The following is an 18080-nucleotide window of genomic DNA, read 5'->3' as shown; positions in this document are numbered from 1 at the left end:
CACGCCCAGATGGATGACGTCACTAGTATGATATATATGCCAAAAAATTAAAATTTAAAAACAAAAATTGAACTATTTCGTAATTTATCTCGAGTCGATCATTCTTGAGAAAATGAAATTATTCCAACTCAAACGTCCTCACTGTACCTATAACTTCAGAGGCTTATATTTTAAAACCATGATTTTTTGAAGCTACGCGCTTATTGAGTTCTTTGTTCTACACATCAAGGACTACCAGAACCCAAAGTTTCAGATCATTTGACAGATAGGCATTTCCCATAAGGTTTCTGCGGAGTCCTTTATCAATCGCTCCCATCCCTATCCTGACACTAGTTGATATTAACTGAGACATATCTCTCACATAAACTCTCATACATATAAACTGATAGTGAAGTATAAAAATAAGAAGAAAAATGAGAGAAGCTAATGAAAAATAGACATTACTAAGATCCGAAGAAATTACGACTACAGTTAGAAACGTCGATAGATACTGTCTTCTTTAGTGTAACTGGTATTCTGTCAAATTATTTATTTAATAAACTGTCAAAGTCCCTATCACTTTTTGGGTTGTTTTTGGATTTGTGTTACTGCCCACATAACCATCGAAGCTTATCGTTTTAGTCATACTAAGATTATAATATTGAATCCCTTATTTAGATTATAATTTACTATTTAAAACTAACTGAAATTGAAAAACGCTTTTATTTTTAGATTTTAGTGAACAAGATCTGTCATTAGTCCAAATGTTGCAAATACATCAATATGTATGCTTAGTAGACATTATTAACTAAAAGGTACACATATAATAGAGCTATTAGTTTAATATTACCGTAAAGATATAGTTCTAACCTTTATAGATGTGTTTATACATGGTAAACCAAAAGTCCCCTCTGCCTCGTATTTTTTGAACGGTTAAATATAGGTACTTCTAATAGTCAAATTTGGAGGTAGGAAATAAATGGACGCAGGCTTCTCAACTAATCATAATAAGTGACGTAATAGTCGTAAATGACGTTATAGTCCAAATTTCACTATTATAAAATAACTGTTTAAAAGATACGAGGGAGAGGGGACTTTTGGCTAGCACTGTATAAAAATAAGTTACGAAAAAATATCGTTTTGTTTTCCTAATCTAGCAAGAATCCTTGTGAATGTATAATATTAAAAATTGTTTATTAGTGTAAAAAGATACTATTCTACAAAACGAAATAACGACATTTGAATCTTAAAAAAATACTAGATCCTTTGTAAAAGGTTATTTGGTCTATTTAGTCCCTAAATAAGAGGTACATCATATATAACAGAACCTTTTTGGATTAAAAAATCCATCATTAGTGTTAAGCAAGCCAATATTATGTATGCCTGAGCCACCAAAATGTTTTGGGTAAAAAAATGCTAAAAAGTTAGTCACCAAAATGTTTTGGGCCAGAGTCACCAAAATGTTTTTGGTAAAAACATGCTAAAAAGTAAAAAAATGCTAAAGAGTTCTAGAATTTACTATATATTGTTGTTAAAATTTTGTGATGTTGCAAATATTCCTGGATATTATTCAGGGCAACACAGACCTCTTCCCACGTGGTTGCAATCTAAAGAGGATTGAAACATCACATATTGGAGTTGAAAGGCAACTGAATTGCCTTCAATCAGTTGACTTTCAACTTCAATATATGAGGTTTCAATCCTCTTTCAATTCTACATTGCAACCAGGTAGGAAGAGTCCTGTGTGGCCCTGGTTAATATCCAGGAATATTTGCAACATCATAACATTTTAACAACAATATGTAGTAAATTCTAAAACTTTTTAATATTTAAAGGATTTTTACCCAACACATGTTGGTGGCTCAGGCATGCACAATATTGGCTTTTTTAACATTGGATGGATTTTTTAATCCGAAGACGTTATGTTATGTGACGTAATCCTTTATGGGACTTTTAAATATACCTTTTTCAAAGGATCTAGTAATTTTGTGATTTATGGTATACCGGAATTTTATTGTCCTTGTAGATTTTTCAATCTTAAAAATTTTACTACAAAACGTATTTTAAAGACACATCTTCAGAAGTTAGTTCTACATTACAGTACCATGCAAATTTTGCTCACCTGTATCTACAATTACGTCTATGAGATCCATACTCTTAGCGAAAGCGTCTCTAAGATTGATATGATGAAAGGACACTATGCTTCCCTCTCGCTTGGCTCGTTCCAAGGCTTCTCTCCTCTTAAGGGCCTTCTCTCTTCTCATTTGATTCTTATAGAACTCGGCAAAATTATTAACAATGATAGGAATGGGCAACGCAATCACCAATACCCCGCAAATACAACATACGCTTCCTATAACTTTCCCAAGGGGTGTCGTGGGGTAAATGTCACCGTAACCAACCTATTTAGGGTATACGATTAACTAATGGGTTTATCCGTAAAGTTTTTTGGCTACAGAATTTATTTCAAGAATATGATCCCTATTTATTAAACCGGCATCGCAAATATTGCCAAAATAGCTTGAAAAATTATTTCACAAGTCACATATTTGCCGTTAACTTTTACATTGGTTCTGTATAGTGATCTGGTATAACTAGTTTCTGTTTAAATTAGTCAAATAAAAAAATTTACAGTAAAGTGGAAAAAGTCTTCTCACATGTCTCCCTGATGATAGATATACCTTGAAACACGTGTAAGAAAATGGTGAGACACTCTAATTGAATCGAAACAATACTGTCTATATTGTGAATCATTAGTGAAATCATAGGCATCAATTAAAACTAACCAAAAAAGGTGTAATAACCTTCTGATCACATTTTAACTGGCTCAAAAATATTCAAATTTAAAAGAAGTGAAGTCGATGTTAAAAGATTTAACTTTAGAGAACTTTAGAGAAAGAACTGTATTTCAAAAAATACCAGGAGCCAAAAATACTATTCCTAAAGATAATTTTCATAAGAAAATTTACAAGCTGTGAAGTAAAATTTCCCCCAACCAGTTCATAAATGCTGTTGGTACGAGAGAGGTTTTTTTCTCAGTGAAAGTCCTATTCCAGAGATATAGAGACAATAATTGCGACGTATACGCATATCTGGTTGATTATGAGAAAGCGTTTGATCGAGTCCAGTACACCAACATAATGCAAATGCTAAAAAATGCAGGAATTAACAACGAAGATCTGAAAATAATTGAAAATCTTTACTGGAATCAAACAGTAAATCTCAGGAATGAAGTTGAAGACACCGATGTGAAAATCATGTGCGGATTGAGGCAAGGCTGTATTTCGTCTCCTCTAAGCTTTAATCTCTACTATAAATTCTGCTAAACGTGCACCTATTAAACAAATCAGATATTCAGATGACATGATAGTATTTGTGGACAACCTAGCAGACCTACAAGCCTTTATGAATAAAATCGCTTATTACAGTCAACAATAATGCTCAATATAAACGTAAAGAAGACAAAGCTCGTGATAATTAGCAAGAAAAAGATAACAGAAGGTCAACTCTACCTCAACCACACATCAGTAATAAGAGTAGCGTACAAAAAAGACCTCAGCACCACAATAAATTAAGAACGAACCGCATTCAACCGAATTGGGACCTTATTCAAAAGCCACAACCTCTCTCTTAATATAAAAATAAGAATGCTGAAATTTTCTGTCCTTTTTATGGTGTTGAATCGAGGACCTTGAGCGAAGATATGTGCAGAAGATAGGATTCATTTGAAATGCGCCTTTTTTGGAGAAAACTTAAGACCCCGTGGACTGACCAAGTTACAAATGAGGAGGTCCTTAGAAGAATGAGGAAGAACAAAGAGCTACTGACCACTGTCAAATCTCGAAAGTTATAATACTTTGGACACATTATGCGAAATAAATCCAGATATGCCCTCCTACAAGGCATACAGCAACGAAAAATATTTGAAGAGCGAGGTCCAAGAAGAAGAGGAATATCCTGGTTGAAGAACCTCAGAACCTGGTTCGACGGAATATCGGTGCAGCTCTTTTTCGCGCTGTGGCAGAAAAGATTAAGATTGCCATGATGATCGCCAACATTCATCACGGGTAGGCACATCAAGCAAATAGATAAAAATATGATAAAGAAGTTTCCAAAAATAATAATATGAATCCCAAATAGGCACCGAGATTTGGCTTAGCAACAGGAAACACACTAAAACAATTACTTAGGAAAGCCATATTAAAAATTATAAACCTCATAAATTCTGCATTCAAGCTATGATACGTACCAATAATGTAGAAAACAGATTCCACTTCTTAAAGTGCACTCACCACAGTAGAGGTTCGCTACTACAATTTCAAACCTTTCTTTGTCTTCAGCTGTTCTTATTAGCTGTTCAAAATTTAGCCCTGCTCATTGTCGGATGTCTTTTGGTCATGATAGTATTTTCCTTCCTAGTCATCTCTTTCCCTCAATCTTTCCTTTCATTATTAGTTGAGCATATTCGTACTTATTATTTCTAAGAATGTGGCCTAGATAAGCTTTTATAACTTTCATCATCATCATGGCATCTACACTCCTAGCGGAGTGATTGCAGCCTTCTTTGGGCTCTTCCGATTCGTTTGTCGCGGTGAATCAATCCACATAATAACATTTTGGTTTTACAATTGGTTATGTGACTTGGCATCTTCTACAATTTTCTTCCATTCGTTCCTGTTTTTGCTTCTGGTTACCCATTCTCTGACTCCCATCTTCTTAAGGTCCTCTACTATTTGGTTCTCCTATCTAGTTTTGAGTCTCCCTCCTGGTATGCCTGATATAGGCCTCCATTTGTAAATTTTCTTGATAACGGCTTCTGGATTTCTCCTTTCTATATGTCCCATCGATCTGAGTCTCTGTGCCTTGATCAATCTGACGATGTCTTCTCCTTTCAGAAGTTCTCTTACTTCGTGATTCATGAGTTTTCCAAATTCATTATTACCTAAGTTTAGTGGTCCTGCTATCCTCCGAATTATTTTCCTTTCTAGGATCCTCAATCTTTCTTCCTTTTTCTGTGTCAGACACATTACTTCAGCACCATATGTGATTACTGGTCTAATTGCTGCTTTGTAAATTTTCGGTTTTGTATTCTGAGTAAGCTTCTTATCTTTGAGGAAGTTACTGTATTTCCAGTAGGTTCTGTTTCCTGCCTGAATTCTTTCATTAATTTCGATACTTCTATTATTAGTTCCATTAACTGAGACTCCAAGATATTTAAAATGTTCTACCTTTTCAAATTCATATTCACCAATATTTAAGCTTATCATATTAACTGGGTTTTTTCTGGAGCATATTAGGTATTTTGTTTTGTTTTGATTTATTTCTAAACCCCTTTTGGATGCTTCTTTGCCTAACTTCGTAAATTGTTCCTTTAAACTGTTTCTTCTTCTTCTTTGAGTGCCTCTCCTATCGGAGATTGGATATCATTAGGGCGATTCTAATTTTATTTACTGCTGTTTTGAACAATTCGTTAGTGGTACAGCCAAACCACTCTCTCAAATTTCTCATCCAGGACATTCTTCTACGGCCTGGATTTCTTCGTCCTTGGATTTTTCCTTGCATTATGTTTTGTAGGAATGTGTACTTTTGTCCCCTCATCAGGTGGCCTAAGTATTCAAGTTTTCTCTTTTTTATATTCAGTAGAACTTCTGGCTTGTTATTTATTCTGCGTATTACTTCTTCATTTGTAATTTTATCCACCCAACTTATTCTTAGTATACGGCGGTAGCACCACATCTTAAACTGTTTAGGTTTCTGCTAATTAATGCTATGTCGTCAGCATACGCCACAAGTTGCGACGTCGATGTTATAATCGTACCTTTTATTTCTGTAGCTCTTGTTGTTCCTTCTATAGCGACATTAAATAGTGACGTTGATAGAGAGTCGCCTTGTCGTACTCCACTTGCTATTTCTGTATTTTTGGTGATTACGTTATCTGTAATTATTGCTGCAGTCGATCCTTTCATTGTCATTTTCGTAAGCTTTATAACTTTCACTGTGTTGAAAAGTTCTCGTTCCTGGACTATTCTATGCAGCACTTCTTCGTTTGAGGTATGCGATGTCCATGACATTTTGAGGATTCTCCCGTAGATCCACATTTCAGAGGCCTCCAATTTATATACGGTTGATGTTTTAAGGGTCCACGTCTCAACTAAATAGGGAAGAGTCGACCAAACGTAGCATTTTGATAAACGTAGTCGAATCACAATAACTCTAAACGATGATAAAAATATTTTTATAATTTGAAAATTTGTTATAAATTTTAATGTTCGTAGAAAAAGTATAATAATCTACTCACCAGTAATGGCTATTACTTGTAAGGATAAATACGCCACATATCATCCTCATGAGTAATAGCCAAAATTACTGGATCGTTGAATAATATACTATTTCATTAGCAATTCTTTTGGTTGCAATAGGGATCATATTTTAAGAATTTTAAAATAGTTCTTAGTAAGTTTTTTGACATAATAAGAGAGCTGTTAGACATTTTTGATAGGTATTTGAAGCAATCTCAAAATTTTTCAGGTAACTCTTCCCTAATTATCCTAATACCGAAATGCGGACCTGGCTGACGGGTAGCGGTCATTTACCCCTAAAATTAACCCTCTAAATTAAAAAGAATGTAAAAATTTTTATTACAAAAATTTAGGGAATTTAACTCTACAAGATGCTTGCATGAGCGCCTCAGGATTATTTTCAGGGGGTCCATCTGAACTTCAGGGGGTTGCATTTGAATCTATACATACAATGAACCAATATAAAATACATGCATAGCTATGTACTTTCTTTCCGGACAGGAGAGTGTGATTGCTATTTTGACAGGATATTTTTTAATATTAAAAATAAGTCTTTGGGTGAAATTTTCTACTTGCCAGGTGGTCAAAAGAATTATGCGTACATTTGAATTTAACATACGCTCTTTCTCACATTGGAGCTTACCTATAGCGCATTAAATTCAAATGTAAGCGTAATTTTTTTGATCACCTGGCAGGTAGAAAATCTCACCAAAAGACTTATTTTTAATATTAAAAAATATCCTGTCAAAATAGCAATTGTACTCCCCTGTCCGGAAAGGCAGTACCTATATTATAGCTCTACATGTATTTTATATTGGTTCCCTGAAGTTCAGATGCACCCCCTGAAAATATTCCTGGTTACGCCCATGCAAGCGTCTTTTAGAATTAAAATCCATCGCAAATCGTCTGGCTTGTTTATTTTCTTTATTTTTGAATATTTAAATTTACCTTAAAAAATTGCCTCAAAGGTATTTTTTGTAAATAAAAATGTTTACACGTTTTTTAAATTAGGGGGTTAATTTTAGTGGTAAATGACCGCTACCCTTCAGGTAGGTCAGCGTTTTGATATTGGATTGCTATGGAAGAGTTATCTAAAACATTTTCAGGTTGCCTCTAATACATACCCAAAATGTCTACCGGCTCTTGGACCATTATTCTATATACTGTAGCCGATAAAATCTTACGGATATTTACTACTAACCGTTGTCATGGTAATCCCTGCCCACCAGAACGTCTCTGGAATGCTTATGAACTTAGTACCAGGCTCTTCTTTCTCAGCGAAGTAGCAAAGGCTAGAAAATATGAGCACCCCCATAGCCAAAAACAGCATGAGCAAGCCGAGCTCCTTGTAGGAGTTCCTCAGGGTAAAGCCCAAGGACTGGAGCCCAGTGGAATGTCTAGCTAACTTTAAGATACGCAAGATACGCATAATTCTAAAGACTTGTACTACTCGCCGCACATCTTGAAACTGATCGGTGGCGTTTTTATTAGTTTCTAGTAGGAAAAGGGATACAAAATAAGGAAGGATGGCTAGTAAATCGATTATGTTAAGTCCGCCTTTAAAAAACTTCCATTTATTAGGCGAAGCACTAAATCTTAAGATGTATTCTAGTGAAAACCAGGTTATGCACACGGCTTCTACCATTGCTAGCTGAGGGTTGTCTTGGAAGTTACCCTTCTCATCGTTTACTTGCATACTAGGTATTGTGTTGAGGGTGAGAGCTATTGTTGATAGTACTATGAATAGGATGGAAACGATGGCTATAACCTGGAAGATATAGGGCAAATGAGTTAACTCCCCAAAAAACAACAAGTTCGGAAATATTCAAGACCATATTCTAATCGTTGTTAGTACAGTTTTGAATTTTTCCTAATTACGGAACATTCAATAGATATTTATACACCCACAGTATTCTCTTTAGCTTTGGACAACTTTGCGTGGAATTTTGGAGGTGCAAGCAAACAGTACAAAAGGCTCAATATATAGTGTCGGGACTTGTGTAGGTTGGTGTTTAGTCATTGGGTCAATAACATAACAAAAGAACAAATAAAAGAAGAGTGAAGTTATCTGGGTTATAATTTGTGTTAAAATAGATTTAAATCTACAACTTGTATGAACATTGTTTTGCAATACAAAATAACTTATTTTTAACTTAAATTACTTATTATTATAACATAGAGAATAATTTTGCAACAAATACACACACCGTCAAAATTAAAGGAAAACCTTAAAAATGGGACATGTTTGATGTCTCGGATTTCCTAAACTAGTTGTCCGATTTTAGTAATTTTTTTAGTATGTTACAGCCTTATTATTTAAGAATATCGGTGTAATAATATTGTTGCTGGACAGGTAAATGTCATTTTATACCGGGTGTAACAATCATACTGTGTTTTTTCCATAAAGTTTGGAACACCCCGTGGAATATTCTAGCATATATAAAATATCGAAATTAAAACTTAATTATAGCCTTAGGTTTTCTTAACATGTTCTTTTTTAACTCATAAAAAAAAGTTAGGTACTTTAAAAACTAGACATTTTCTTCATCAATACAGGGTGTTTCTAAATAAGTGCGACAAACTTTAAGGGGTAATTCTGCATGAAAAATTAATGACCGTTTGCTTTATAAACCTATGTCCGCAAATGCTTTGTTTTCGAGATATGGGATGTTGAATTTTTTTTACAAACTGACGATTTATTTATTGCTCTAAAACAGGAGATATGCAAATGAAATTTGGTAGGTTTTAAGAGTTAGTTATTGCGCATTTTTTGACATACAATTAAGAATTTTATATTCACCATTGGCGTGCATACGGGTATAAACATTTTAGATATATCCCGTATGCACGCCAATGGTGAATATAAAATTCTTAATTGTATGCCAAAAATGCGCAATAACTACCTCTTAAAATCTACCAAATTTTATTTGCTTATCTCAATCGGTTTTAGAGCAATAAATAAATCGTCAGTTTGTAAGAAAAAATTCAACATCCCGTATCTCGGAGAAGAAGACCTAATAATATGTTTATAAAACAAACCGTTATTAATTTTTCATGCAGAATTACCCCTTAAAGTTTGTCGCACTTATTTAGAAACACCCTGTATTGATCAAGAACATGGCTAGTCGTTAAAGTACCTAACTTTTTTATTATCCAACATAAGCGAATGAATTTAAAAATAAAATGTTAAGAAAGCCTAAAGCCACAATTCAGTTTTAATTTCAATATTTTATATGCTAGAATATTCCACAGGGTGTTCCAAACTTTAAGGAAAAAACACAGTATGATTGTTACACCCGGTATAAAATGACATTTATCTGTCTAGCAACAATATTAATACACCAGTATTCTTAAATAATAAGGCTATAACATACTTAAGAAAAATTACTCAAATCGGACAACCGGTTTAGGAAATCCGAGACATCAAACATGTCCCATTTTTAACGTGTTCCTTTAATTTTGCCGGTGTGTGTATTGTAAATATCAAATATTTATTTACTATATTACTATTACAGTAGTTCCTCCTCTTCATACCAGGCTCCATTGCTGGATTTTTTTTGGATTTCTTGTTAGCTAATTATTGTAACGACTGAATTTTTGTCACAGACGTTCAATATCTCTTGGACTCGTCTGAGATTAGTCTTCTTTTACTCTTGGTTTGGTCACCATTATCATCATCATACACTTTAGGAGTCTCGGCCTTCTCAATTTTTCTGCTCCATTATGCTCTGTTCCTCGCTTGGATTTTCCAGATGGTAACTCCGATCTTCTCAGCATCCTGTGTTATCCCGTTTATCTATATCAGTTTTGGTCTGTTCCGTCTTTTTGTTTACACTTTTCCACAAAACTTATGCTTGCAGATACTCTGCAGTGTAAAGTTATAACTTCTTCTTTAAGTACCGTACCCAAATTTTATACGTGGTAGCTTCCATGACAATTTGCCTATATCGTTTTCGATATTGGACGGTGTGTAATAATTCATCTGCTGATAAGCCAGCCCATTGATGAAGATTTTGGAACCATGAATATTTCTTGCTACTAATTCCTCTTTTTCCGTCGATCTTTCCGTTGAGTATTAACTGCAGTATCCTATATCTGCTACCTTTAATTATATGCCCCAGATATTCAAGTTTTCTCTTTTTGATCATCTTCATTAAGTCACCTTAGCCTTGACCTACCCTGTTTAAGACTTCTCTGTTGAAATGCGTTGAACCCATGATATTCTGAGCATTCTACGATATGACCACATCTCGAAGGCTTCTAATTTGTTTCATATAGTGTTCAATTTCCTTACGAGTTTTAATTTCTTCATCTGGATTTAGTGTCTCGTTTATCCAAAATCCTAGGTACTTAAAATGGTTAACTTTTGTTATCGGTTCATTGCTGACAATTAGGTGCATATGGCTGACGTCTTGTTTACCAACCACGAGTAACTTTCTCTTTGTTGTATTTATGCTAAGTCCGATATATAGAGTGCTCTAAAGTCATAACTAATATTTTGCGTAGTATCTTTCTTCCAAAAACCGATAGAGATGATTCATCTGTTTTGTAGGAGGGTCCATGCCTCTGATCCATATGTGAGAACGGAGACTATCAGTGCTCTATACAGTCTTATAGAAGGGTTTTGACACAGACGTTTGTAAGATAAGTACTTTGATATAACATGATAACATCTACATAAATATTTGAAATTGTGATGCGCCTTTATATTTCCACTGATATGTTATATTGTGCTTAATGGGGAAGGTTTTTGCTCGGGATCCTCCTGTTTTCATATTTGTTCATCTAATCATGTTTCGGGATATTTTAGTTTTTTATTTCCTTTAACGATTTAATATTATTCTAGGAAGATAATGTGTAGTTCTATGTATATAGTCTTCTTGATATTTCTCCATGGTTTGTGAAATTATGTATGTTCCATCTGTTCAGTTAGATCTGCCAGTTTGCTTCATTGTGTAAAAGGGACAAATATCAGATGAAAAATATTGAGAGTTTGTATGTGGTAATAAGTATTGATACTTTCCAAAAACTGTATGTAGAGGCAGTGCCTCTACATAGGTGCTCCAATGAGGCTAAGTTAAAGCCGAAATACGCATAAGCACATAGGAGAGGCCCGGTTCTTCATCAAATCTGACACATCTCATATATGAACGACAGCTCATAAATGAAATTAAAGTGCGTCCATAAAGTAACGCATAAAATCATTATTTCGTAAACCGGCGACTTTAAGAAAAAATCCCGAAACAGGTCGATTTTTATTTTTAACTTACGATTTTTTGACATATACATCATACTAGAGACGTTATGACGTCAAATAAGAATAGGGGTCATGTGACAGCTCATTTAAAAGGGTATTCAATTCTCTATTCACTAATATAAACATTAACATATTTATTTATACAGTGTGTCCAAATAATTTTTTTAATTAAATTAATTAAAAAGAGACAAAAAGAAGAATGTATGTAATTTATTTAATTCAAAATTCATTTTACTGTTGTCAAAAAACGTGAAAAAATGTTTAGTTGACCAATAAATATTGCTTTTCGCTTAAATTCAATGTTAAAGCTGCCACCCACCTGCCTCTTGGCAATTTGAACATTTCGTTTAAGCAAAAATCAATGTTCATTTGTCAAATAAACATTTTGTTCTGTTTTCTGGCAACAGTAAAACGGTAAAACATATTTTAAATTAAATAAATTAAATACATTCTTCTTTTTGTCTCAATTAATTTAATTGAAAATTTTTGAACACCCTGTATAAATAATTAAGTTAATGTTTATATTAGTGAATAGATAATTGAGTACCCTTTCAAATGAGCTATCACATGACCCCTATCATCATTTAAAAAAATCTTCGATTACGTCATCAAGCCCAGATGGATGACGTCAGTAGTATGATATATATGCCAAAAAATCGTAAATTAAAAATATAAATCGACCTGTTTCGGGAGTTTTACTTAAGTCGCCGGTTTACGAAATAATGAATTTATGCGTTACTTTATGGACGCACTGTAAAGATCCCCTTGTTGACTAATTCATCAATCTGTTTTGCTCTATATTTAATCTTAGAAGGCATCAGAGGATAACAATTCGAATCTTAGTTCCTTCATCTTTTGACTAATTTTGTTTATATTTTCTTACTTATTATTGTTGACTTGTAAGTCCCAACTTAAAAGTAATATAGAAATATTAATATTTCATAAAAAAATCATGCAAGTTGCTTAGATTTGCCAATTAGGAAAGTAAAGTAAGGTCATTTTTAGCAAGTAAGGTATTGTAATAGGCCAATTGTACAATATTTACCAATTTTACAATAACATTTACAATAATGCACCAATTTACAAAAAAAACCACGAAAGCATTTTTTATGTTTTTTTGTTGAGAGGCAATGTACAAATTAAAACAAAACAATACACAAAACACGTACATATAAACATATAAGCTTTAAGCAAACATAGTAGAAATGTTTTGTGGTGAAGAAAGTATTGCAAAAAAAATGCTAAACAAACTCGTGTTAGAGGTATCAGTCAGTGAGTATGTTACAAGCAACAGTCCGTAGCAAGAGAAGATAGGAAGCTTATGTACACTGAGCTCGAACCCATATATCGATCATAGCCAGTCTGGTTGGTTTGCTGCTCGACGTTTTTGGGGCTATGCTTCAAATCAAGCTTCGAGTAAACATTATTGGCGAATAGTTAAATTGTTAGTATTTTTTATTCGCACTATTCTTGCCAGGTCAACAATCTTGACTTAAAAAGCCAAATAATATTAACACTACTATTAATTAACACTATGTTAGGATATTTTTAAGAGAGGCTAACTCCGTTCTAAATATATAACAAAGCACTATGTACTACTGCGAGATATGTTTAATTTATTATTTACATTAAATTATTATTTAATAGGCTACTCACTTTCATTTGTCCTAATTTTTTGCTTTTAAAATTTGTAAAAACTAGTATAAATATTTTATTTGCCACGAAATGCAATAGTTTTTTAGATACTGGTCATAAAGCAGTACTAAAAAGCTTGAAAGTTATAATATAACGCAAATACCGTAGATACAAACTTTTATATGATTCTTTAGAAAGCTGAAAATTTACAGATCAATTAATCACAAAATACTGCAAAAATATATTTTAGCAAGTGCACAATCAGAAATAGAGAGAAGTAAAAATACTAAAGACAATAAAGAACAGTACACAGAATAACTCAGAAAATGCTAACGGAAAAGCATGAAAAAAGTCCTGTCCGAATGATTTTAAATTAAAAAATCTTCAAAAATATTCAATATTATGTTGTGTAAAAATGGTGATAGTATGTAGTCCTAGTTCCTTTCTTTATTTTGAAAGCATTTGAATAATATATTCTGTGTACTTTAACTGTGGCTGAGTTTATATATCATCCAAATTTCTTGTTACACTACACAGAACTACAGGCCAATAAGCTTACTACCAGTAGTCAGCAAAATTGCTGAAAGAGTAATACTCTCAAGGCTTGAAGAAAAAATTGGGCTCAAATTGGGCTTTTAACAAAAGCCCAATTCAGATTTAGAGCCAGACATTAAAGCGAACTCTAGGATAGTGAATTTCGTAGAATACATCGCAGCAGGCTTCTACGATAGGCAGTACACAGAAGCAGCCTTCTTAGACGTCAGTCAAACATTTGACATAGTTTGGCATACAAGGCTTATCTACAAAATATAGAGCTACGGATACAGAAATGCCACGACAGAGTTACTCTCCTCGTATCTCATAAAACGAAAATTCAGGATTCGCATAGCACAAATCCTTTCCAAAGTAGGCAGTCTGGAAGCAGAAGTACCACAAGGAGCTGTTCTGTCTGCGGTGCTAAATAACATATACACAGTTGATAGTAGACACGGCAATAATAGCCAAGCACATAAACAAATACATTTCAATTAGAAACTTTCAGACAGAACTAGATATTCTAGAAAAATGGCGCATACAATGGAAAATTGCAGTTAATCCGGAGAAAATGCAACCAATGATGTTTAAGAAGAAATGCGACATACCAACGAAACAACCAGAGATGTTCAACACTCAAAGCTTCTTCATCTTTAAGTACCGTGCCCAAATTTTAGGCGTGGGTAGCTTCCATGACAATTTGCCGATATTGTTCTCGATCTTGTACGGCATGTAATAATTGATCTGCTGATAAGCCAGTCCATTGACGAAGGTTTCGGAGCCATGGATATTTCTTCATAGCAATTTCCCTTTTTCCGTCGATCTTTTCATTGAGTAATATCTGCAGCATGCTGTATGTGCTACCTCTCATTATCTCATTATCTGCTACACTCCCATCGTATGATCAAATTAAGCAAAGTACCTCGGGATCACCATGGAGGAGACTCATACGTTAACATCTCATATTATAAGAAAGTACAGAAGGCAAAAATTGTAAAAGCCAATATCAGAAACCTAACTGGGGGAAGTAGCAAATTAACATTCAGAACAAAGACAAGTTTTTACATACGCATCTCTCGTACGAACAGTCAGAAGATCCAAGCTGTCCATAGCGGAGCACTACGAGAACCAGCGAATGTCCCTCGATACGTAGCGGAAAGATTCCTTTTCAGACACACCCAACAGATGAGAGTATTAAGCCAGATGGAGCACATTACATAAGACGAAAGACATTTTCCGAACTAATGTAGGTACCATCCAAACCACATTCTGCGAGAGATAATACAGTATGGTGTCTTCCACCGATAAAAATACCTACTGACCCACCATATGGCTAAGAAGATCCAAACATTAACTGCTTGGCAATGACTAAGAAGAGATAGCATATAAGTAGCTTTGAAACGCTCGACTTACTCTCACCCTCAGCCGATCTTCATCCTAGATTCCCTCAAAAAATCATAAAAAATACGAAAAGGGCCTAGGCCACTCTGGACAGAAATTACCAAAAACTAACACAAAAAATTGGATATGCCAATCAAAAATATACTAACAAAACATTAAAAAACCTGGCCAGAGAGACCTATTGTTCCATCCGACTGCTAAGACTCTGAAGAGTCTGCTCAGCCGAAAGGTATATTTATGGAAGCCCGATGCTTGGACAGACACAACACATAGAGGCGAAAAGAGAAAGAAGACCAAGGGACTAAAATACTTCACGCTCTCCTGGACTTCAGGCGGAGAAGATGTCAAGTGCAGTTTTATTTTCGCAAGACTCTCATGTAACAAGCATTATCATAGTAGCCTCTCATAGCACATCAGCGAGCTATGAGTGGAGTTATGGAGGAGTACTTGAAGACTATGGGCGTCAGATGATTTGTCCTTGATCTACTTCGATCAATCCTCCTCAGCTCAACAAACTGTATGCCCAATTGTTCCTACGGGTATGCAAGACTTCTTTGCAAGTCTTCTCTCATCGAGGGTTTCTTCGATCCTGAACTGTAAGAAGGATCTTCCTCCTCCTCAGTCGTTTCCCCATTGCTGAGTGTTGTGATTCCCTATAATACGAGCAACTATCTCTTTCCATCGGCTTCTGTCCTGAGCTTCCCTCATGGATTCAGAGAATGTTTTTCCACTGGCTTTCTGTACTTGATCCGTCCATCGAGTAGGTGAGCGACCTCTACTTCTGCGCCCTTTAACGTTTCCCGAAATTATAAGTGTCTCAAGATTATCATCATTTCTTCTTGCAATATGGTCGAAAAATTTTAAGACGCTGGAGAGGCAAATAGAGGAAAGTCGAGTCTGAATATTAAGCTCTAGGAGGATTGAGTTCTGTGTTTCGTCCATGAGATCCGAAGCATTCTTCTCCAGCACCACATTTCAAAGGCGTCAATCCTTTTTCTGTCGTCCGATTTCATTGTTCATGTTTCAGATCCGTAATGAAATATGGGAAAAATTAAGGCACGTACTAATCTTATTTTGGTGTTATTCGACAAGGAGCAATCTTTCCAGATTTTCGATAATCGACTCCTAGCGTTTTTGGCCATGCCTATTCTCCTACGTATTTCTGTTTCACAAGATCCTGTATTACTGATGTAGGATCCTAAATAGTTGAACTCGTAAACCACTTCAAACTGGTCTAAGGCTCCTGTTGTCTGAAGTGAATTTGAATAATGTACTATCATAATTTTTGTTTTTTGTTTATTGATCTTGAGACCACATCTATTGTTTTCGGCTTCCACTAGCTGCAGCAGGCTGGACATTTCTTCTTCGGATGCAGTTATTAATGTTGTATCATCTGCATATCTAAAATTTGAGATATTCTTTCCTGCGATAGAAATACCGCCATTCCATTTGTCAAGTGCTTTTCTCATTATATATTCCCCATAGAAATTAAAAAGACTTGGAGATAGAATACATCCTTGTCGGACTCCTCTATCTATTTTAAAAGGATCGGACTTATGGTTTTCAGTTCTTATTCTGGTTTCACTGTTCTCATATAGGCTTTTCACCAGAGCTGACAGATGATCAGGAACCCCCATCTCATGTAGAACTTTACACAAAACCGTCCAGTCTATACAATAAAATGCCTTCTGATAATCCAGAAACCAGATGATCACCGGAATTTTGAATTCTCGTGCTTTCTCAATGAGTTGTCGCATATTAAGAATTTGCTCCCTTGTGCCTTTATTCTTCACGAAGCCCGCCTGTTCTTGTGGTATTTGTCTATCCAGGTATGTCTGCATGCGACACTTGATGATTCTCAACAGAATTTTACTTGGGTGTGAAATTAGTGAAATGGTTCGGTAGTTACTACATTTTGTGGTTACGCCTTTCTTATGAATGGGAGTAAATAGTGCGGTACACCAATTAATCACTGTGCCATTCGCCGATTCTCCATACATGATTACACAGTCTCCACATCAATTGGAGACCATGTTCACCCATGTTCTGTAAAAGTTCTGCCGTGATGTCATCGCAACCATGAAGGATATTAATGAAGATGAAATCATAGTGTGAACAAAAATCAAACTACCAAGAATGAACGCATGCATTTTGCCTCCTGGTGCTAAATAGTGACAGATGATATATTCAATGTACGATTTCAAGCTAAAATATATTTTAAGAGTACTAATTCATTTTCAAACATAGTTTAACGAAAAAAGTATATAAAAGTTTAATTGGTCTAGAGTATCATTAAATGTTATTTTGTGTAACTGTAGGATCAATCAATGACTTAAAAAAACATTAAATACAACAACATGAGAAATTAGGACCCAATTTAAAAATAAAATAAGAAATCTTCCCCAACCCAACTTTTTAATATTAAAGTGTCTAATTCTCTTTCAATCAAAGCCTAATTTTGTTGTGCCAGTCGGGCAGAATTAGCGAACGCACACCCCGATTTCCCGACTTGCCTGGCATAATAAATGATTGTGATGTTTCAATGAAACGTCGAATAGCCTCCCAAAAACACTAATTATGATGGACATGACAATGAGGGGATCGAAAAGGCGCTTGTAGTTGGTCGTCGCGTCTGCCCATCACCATCAGTATCAAAGGTAGTTTAAATAAAGTATTAGGAAACTGAGTTGGTTGTTCTGGCACCAGGAATAACTTTCAAAGATGTTTCGGGAGTTGGGTGGAGTTTGGATGAATAAATTGGGGAAGTTTCTTCGAGCTATTGTAATAATTCAGATGTTTGTTCGTTGTTTTAATAAGATTCCTTATGTTCGCGATTTCTGGGTTTTACTGAAAATGGCGGGTTGCCAGATATTCCGATAAATATGTTAGATCTCTTTTTGTATCATATTGAGAATCCATTTATTTTTTAGAAAACAGTAAACAAAATATTATCTACAAAGCTTGTTATTTGATAA

General features: G+C 34.7%; 1 protein-coding gene across 2 annotated transcripts in view; it reads right to left on the bottom strand.

Annotated features, from left to right (window-relative positions):
• The window catches only part of LOC114324789 (potassium voltage-gated channel protein Shab), a 535540-nt gene that overhangs the window by 114874 nt on the left and 402586 nt on the right, over positions 1 to 18080 (bottom strand). For both annotated transcript variants that reach the window (XM_028272636.2, XM_028272637.2), the window contains exons 6-7: positions 7480 to 8046; positions 2102 to 2381 (exon numbers count right to left, since the gene is read on the bottom strand). In XM_028272636.2, coding sequence (XP_028128437.1) covers positions 2102 to 2381; positions 7480 to 8046 — 847 coding nt within the window. The remainder of the gene's footprint in view (positions 1 to 2101; positions 2382 to 7479; positions 8047 to 18080) is intronic.

Source organism: Diabrotica virgifera, chromosome 7, assembly GCF_917563875.1.
Source record: "Diabrotica virgifera virgifera chromosome 7, PGI_DIABVI_V3a".
Lineage (NCBI taxonomy): Eukaryota > Metazoa > Arthropoda > Insecta > Coleoptera > Chrysomelidae > Diabrotica > Diabrotica virgifera.
Note: the sequence above shows the minus strand (reverse complement) of the source record. Positions and strands in the feature narration are given on the sequence as shown.